Below are 7,500 nucleotides of genomic sequence, written 5' to 3' on the forward strand. Positions count from 1 at the left end.
TAGATTCAGATAAACCAGAAGGTTTGATGGGTAGATGATGAAGATAATCGGATGATAGTAATAATAACAGAAGATAATAGGGTGATAGATAGACAGATAAATCGGAAGATAGACAGATAGATGGATAGACAGATAGATAGTCTTCATATCCTTTATCTTTATTTTCTTCTTTATAAAACACATTTCCTTTTACATCTCATCCGTCTCTCTTGTCCTAAATAACTACGGGCAACCCAGCCATCACTAATCTTCGAGCAGCTATACCGGAAATTAATTACTTCGTGTAATTTATCTAAGAGCAGTCTGACCCCTCCCCCTCTCTTTCTCTCTCCCCTCCACTCCCCTCTTCCTATTCCTCCCTCCTCCTCCCTTCCCCACTCCTAATTCTCTTTCTCATTCTCCACTTCTCTCTCTTCCCGCTTCCTAGCCCACTTATCTCTTTCTCACCTGCCTTCCTCCCTTCCTCTAACCCTACTTACCTTCCTCTCCCCTGATTTCATTTATATATTTCTCTTTTCTTCTTCTTCCCCGTCTTTCTCATCCCCCGCTCTTTTCCTTCCCTCTCTCCCCTCACAATTCCTCTCCCAACTCACCTACCTTCCCTTTTCTTTTCTTCTCTCTCCCTCTCTTCCCCTCCCTTCTCTTCTCTCTAATTCTCTCCCCCTCCCCTTCCCCCTCACTCCATTCCCCTCCCCTCTCTCCCCCTCGTTCCTTCTCCTTCCCCCACCCCTCATTCCTCCCCTCTCACGTCCCTCCCCTCATCTCCCTCCCCCCAAAGCCCCAGTTCCCAATCAGCCAAATTTACTCTCTCTCTCCCGGAAGATTAGCGGCCTTCACGTCAGATTGGGAAAGTCGGGGATATGCTCTCACTTGCTCAGTAATCGGTCAAAATGAACCTGTGAGGGAAGGGGAGATTAACCGGGGACACTTTTGTAATATGCTGTCTCGGGATGAATGAAGTGCAGATGCCTATACACTTACACACACATATACCCATACTTAGGCATATATAAACAGATAGACACATACGCACACACTTACATGCACACACACACACACACACACACACTAATAATCGTAATTCATTCTATCAACACTACAAGGATGACACATGGACATGAAAAACGAATATCATAAGAGACAAAAGGATAATGAAAGATATTTTAAAGCAATCTTGATTGGAAATATCTGAAAGGTAGTTACCACCTCTTGTTATATTTCTCCTCATATTCTGTTTAAAAGGAAAGAAAATTAAAAGTATGAAATGATACTGCCCAAATGACCCTCCTAGATATCATATAAACATGTAAACAAATAAACATATATTTTTTGGAGAGGGAAGGTAATAAAAATCTCATTACTGCTGAAAAAAAAAAAAAACAATTTGGCAGCTATCATCCAGGACACATATTCAGAGTGCAAACAATTTTTGTCGAATTTCATTTGAAAAGTTAATTAACTGCGATGGGGCGAGGAAGGAAAATAAGAGAAAAAATAAAATAAATAGCGGAAGGGGAGGTAAAGAATAGCACAGGAAAGATGAATTTATAAAGTGTTGAATAATTAAATAAAGAGTGATCATACACTCAAACTGAGGAGCAAAGTTTTGAGTAAATTAAGATTGCATCAAGATCTTCCAACAAATTTATTTTAAAAAAGGCAGGTTGATTAGATATAGCCTTTTAGAATCTGTAATAGGCATACATTAATAGTAGTTAGAACACACACAAAAAAGACCCATCAGCACAACTTGATTCTGTTAATGAGACACGATAATACATTAATCAATTTGACCCTCTCCCCCCCAAAAAAAAATAAAAATAAAATAAAATGATAACCAGCAACTATACTAACACCTATAAAACATCATTTTTTTTTAATGAATAAAAGATCACATACGTATACGAAATACAAAATACTTAACAAATATAGAAAAAAATACACCAAAAATATGCCATCACAACAATATACCCGCCCCCCCCCCCCCCAAAAAAAAAAAAAAAAAAAAAAATATATATATATATATATATATATATATATATATATATATATATATATATATATATATATATATATATATTGTATACGTGTGTGTGTGTGTGTGTGTGTGTGTGTGTGTGTGTGTGTGTGTGTGTGTGTGTGTATCACACAAAAACATTCCAAACAAAAAAATATATATATACACAAAATTACACAAAAATATACTCCAAAATATATACACAGAAACAAAAAACACAAAATTGCACAAAAAATGTTCCGCAAAATATACACACACAAACAAAATATATACACAAAATTACACACACAAAAAAAAATCTATCCCAATGTATACACCAAAAAAATTATCACCCACAAAATTATACAAGAAATATACCCTAAAATATACACACACAAAAATAATTATTCCCCACAAAATATCAATATATATATTATATATATATATATATATATAAATAATAATATATATAATATATAATATATATATATATACTATATATAATATACCTAAATACACAAAAAAAAAATATCAAAATATACCCCAAAAATATGCAGACACATAAAAAAATATTAACCACGAAATGATAGAAGAAATATACCTCAAAATACACATACACAAAAATGATTTCCCACAAAATGATACATCACAACACCAACCTTGTACACAGCCGAGCCAGCCGCAGCCGCCGCAGCAAGGACAACACCGCCGAGTGTTTTTGTCTTTGTGATGCCGTCCATGTAGGCTAAGAGGGCGATGCCTGTGTTGCAAAGGATCACTGCAACAATCTGGAAAGAGAGAAATCAAGGGAGTGAAGATTGAAAAGGGATATTGGTGTTGGTGTTGTTGTTGGTGGTGGTGTGTTTGTTGCTGTTGTTATTGTTTTTGTTGTTGTGGTTGTTGTTATTGTTTTTGTTGTTGTTCTGTTTGTTGTGGTTGTTGTTTTTGTTGATGTTGTTGTTGCTTTGCTTGTTGTTGTTGTTTTTGTTGTGATTATTATTGTGTTTGCTGTTGGTAATGTTGATGCCGTTAATGTTGTTGTTATTATTATTATATATTACTATTATCATCATCTGTATTTATACTAATGGACATTGATATCATTGTGATCAATGTCATGATCATTGAAATTCAGAGTCATAAAAGTTATCATTACATCATAACTACTGCCATTATAATTATTGTCAATATTCACATTACAATCATAATAATTATCATCGACGTTATTCCTACTCATCACATGTTCCACCCCCTTCCCTTTCTATAAATTCTAATATTTCATTCAAAAACATAAAAAATAAAGAAAGAAAAAAGAGAGAGAGAGGAACACGCACGCAAACCCTCATCCGCTCAAGACTAAACTTCTTGGTAAAATTCAACGTTAATTCTTATGTCGAGGAAGACCATAAAAGGAGAGACTTGTTGCTTGAGTTCCATTCGTGTTTGCTTTGCGCTTTCTTGCTTGTTATTTTCAATTTTCTTTCTTATAAAAATAAGGATTGATGTGGATATGATTTGATTTCACACACACACACACACACACACACACACACACACACACACACAACACACACACACACACACACACACACACACACACACACACACATACACACACACATACACACACACACACTAACATAGACAGACAGGTAAAACCCACCCCTTGATAAAATGCCACCCACATCAATCAGGCGAGGTTGAAAAAGGGCGTAGCCATTTCCAACAATTTTACGTGAGTTTGAACATCGTCTCGCTGATTGGCTGAGCAATCTGATATCACACATCACTGAACGCAGCCAGATAATCCGGGGATACGCGTCTCTCACCCTTAAAACCGCGTGTCATAAGATCCAAATTCTTTATTAGATCTGACAATTGGAAACAGCTTCGAAATGAGCCGGAATGTTGGGAAATTGGTCCTTTCCAAGTGATGTGTCGACGGTGATCTTTTCTTATCTGATAAAGGAGGTTATGGTGATAAACTCTCACCGAAGAGATATACCGAAACACAAACATACAGGTATTTGCACAGGTAAGAGGCATTATATCGATATTCTCAGCCACGCAGCAACAATATGGGACATTTCTATTTCACAGATATCCATAACCAACTCATGAATGCAAAGCGTCATCAGAAATTCATATATTCTAGCAACAGTGTGGTTGTTGGAATCAGGTGAAAGGGATGAGGGAGATAGATGCTGCAGTCGCAAAGAGATTCTATTATATATTTGTATGTAAATGTGTCTATATATATATAACTCTGTGTGTGTATGTGTGTGTGTGTGTGTGTGTGTGTGTGTGTGTGTGTGTGTGTGTGTGTGTGTGTGTGTGTGTGTGTGTGTGTGTGTGTGTGTGTGTGTGTGTGTGTGTGTATGCGCATTTCCATGTACATGTAAATGCACAGGTGCACTTTGTATCTGCATATGCACATGCATATCTATTTGCAAATAAACATGAATATTCATGCGTTAGTGTACGGAGAAAGGATTACCACTTCCCGTTGGATGACACACGAGGAAAAAACAAGTATCCTTTAAAATTCACACACACAGAGCGAGAGAACTGCACTTCACCGTGACATAACATTAATATCAAATAAAGATATTGTTTTGCTACATCATCCCCCTATGAGGCAAAGGCGTATCATGGCAACCACCCCGGTCCTATTGTTGACTCCATCGTGCAAGCTCATGTTGCTAGGAGACGCTATTACTTGAGACATGATGTTGCTTTTACACGCAGCGTCCTTTGGTTAAAAGCGCATTCTTTAGGGCCTCGGCGTTGCCTTCAGGTGATCATTGTTTTTTCAAAGTTCATGTCACGAGCTTGGTGATAGTGTTTTCCATAAATTCTTATCAATAATATATAAAGTGTATATATAAAATCAGGTGAATAAATAATGTACATGAGCTATAAAATGCAAACAGACAATAAGACAATATACGAAAATAAACCCTTTTTATATACAGCGGAAAGACGTGCAAACAATACAGACTGGCAAACCATAGACGTTCGATAAAAGATGATATCAATACACGAAGCTAAACTAGATCGTACTCAAGTTCACCTACATGAATGGGTTAACTTAGTGGTTTAAGTCAGGTGACTGTCCCATCCCTAATATATTCAGTAGCAAAGGCTAAGAGGAAAAATTAATTTAATACTGAATATATGCACGTTGAATGTGACTTTAGTTTTCTATCCCAAATATTCTTACTAAGTAATAATGATAATGATAATGACGTCATTTATAAAGATAATGATGATGACGTCATTTATAAAGATAATGGTGATAATGATAATGATTATGATGATATTGGTGATGCTAATAATGATGGCAATATTGATTATGATTATGATAGTAATAATAATAATAATAATAATAATATAATGATAATGATAATGATAATGATAATGATAATGATAATGATAATGATAATGATAATGATAATGATAATGATAATGATAATGATAATGATAACGATAATGATAATAATAATAATAACAATAATAACAATAACAATAACAATAACAATAAAACAGCCTCAACAATACTAAGTAATAATAATAATAATAATAATAATAATAATAATAATAATAATAATAATTATTATTATTATTATTATTATTATTATTATTATTATTATATTAATGATAATAATAATAATAATGATAATAACAATACCAATCATAATGATAATAATTACAGCAATTATTATAGTAAGAATAAGAATGATAACAATAATAATAAAAATAAAAATAACAGTAATAATAATTTTAATAATATTGATTATGATGAAGAAATTGATAATGATAAAAATAATGATAATAGTAATAATAATAATAATAATAATAATAATAATAATAATAATAATAATAATAATAATAATAATAAAAATAAAATTATTAAAAGTAATAATGATAATAAAACACAATAATAATAATAATAAGAAGAAGAAGAAGAAGGAGAAGAAGAAGAAGAAGCAGAAGAAGAATAGCAATAACAGCAGCAGCAGCAACAACAATAATAATAATAATAATAATAATAATAATAATAATAATAATAATAATAATAATAATAATAATAATAATAATAATAATAATAATAATAATAACAACAATAACAATAATAATAACAATATTAATGAGGATAATAATAATGAAATTAGCAACAATAAGGATGACGATATAGTCAAATGGTAATAATAGTATTAGCAACAACAATAATAATGAATCATTCTCCAGTCAAAACCATCTTCATGTCAAAACCGTATTTTTGTGACTGTCGACGCGCTGATATATAACAAGATTATGCAAATACTAAATGTGAAAGAATGAAATATGAGTCGTTAAGTGTGAACAGAGAAAATAAGGAAGCAGATACAGTAAGTGTGCAGTTTTTGTTGCCAACATTGCTCTCTCTCTCTCTCTCTCTCTCTCTCTCTCTCTCTCTCTCTCTCTTTCTCTTTCTCCCCCCACCCATCTCTCTCTCTTTCTCTCTCTCTCAATCTCTCCCTTTCCCTCCCTCCCTCCCTATCTTTCATTCCCTTTCTCTCTCTCCATCCCTCCCTCTCCTTCCCCTCCCCTTCCCGCTTTCATATTCCTCTAGCAGAGTATCCAGCCTCAGCATACGAGAGCGAGTTCCGGCCTACGATGAAACAAGCGGGCCAGGGTTAAACGCCATGGAAACAGTTCATCATTAGACATTGTTACAGTTTGCAATCATTTTCTCGAATTTCAGGAAATATTACAATCTGGTAATTTAAAAAAATATATGTTGAAAGGTATATGTCATGGTTAGCTTACGTTTTCGAAGCAGCCATTTTAGTTTTTTTTTCATTATTATTATTATTTTTTTTTACTTTGGCGTATTAACGTAATTAATTTTTTAACAAGTTTGCGAGACAAGAGAGAGAAAAGGGGGGGCGTAATTAGCTAGCAAAGTTTTGAAAAAAGATTTTAAGTACAATCCCTTTCATCTTCTTCATAATAGGAATTTGATTAAAAGGGGTAAAAATTAGCGGCAAGAAATATTACAAGAATGCGCTAACTTTATATTTAGTTTACGACGTCATAGTACGTACAGTGCACTCCAAGAGGAAAGAATCCATCATTATAATGTGTTGAGTGAAATTAATCTTTCTTACTCTGACATCTTTTGTGTGAACCACTAGTCGATGGAAAAAATATATATATAAGCCTAAACCACTCTTGTTAGAATGTTTATGTTTGCGTGCTCTGTCGGAGTAAATGAAACCGAGGTTTTATTCCCCGAGACTTTTGCTCTGGATATCCATGTCTCCGTGTGACGCTTATGTTAGTATGAGTGTTTGTTTCATTGTTTGTATTTGAGTGTGTGTATGTGTGTGTGTGTGTGTGTGTGTGTGTGTGTGTGTGTGTGTGTGTGTGTGTGTGTGTGTGTGTGTGTGTGTGTGTGTGTGTGTGTGTGTGTGTGTGTGTGACCAACGTGTGCATTTATTTGCTTTTGTGTATGCACA

At 33.9% G+C, this 7,500-nt stretch overlaps 1 protein-coding gene across 1 annotated transcript in view; it reads right to left on the reverse strand.

The window, feature by feature from the left end:
- LOC119579176 (putative thiamine transporter SLC35F3) overlaps nucleotides 1-7,500 on the reverse strand; it is a 29,669-nt gene that overhangs the window by 12,329 nt on the left and 9,840 nt on the right. Inside the window, exon 5 of the mRNA XM_037926872.1 lies at nucleotides 2,656-2,784. Coding sequence (XP_037782800.1) covers nucleotides 2,656-2,784 — 129 coding nt within the window. The remainder of the gene's footprint in view (nucleotides 1-2,655; nucleotides 2,785-7,500) is intronic.

Source organism: Penaeus monodon, chromosome 12 (assembly GCF_015228065.2).
Source record: "Penaeus monodon isolate SGIC_2016 chromosome 12, NSTDA_Pmon_1, whole genome shotgun sequence".
NCBI lineage: Eukaryota > Metazoa > Arthropoda > Malacostraca > Decapoda > Penaeidae > Penaeus > Penaeus monodon.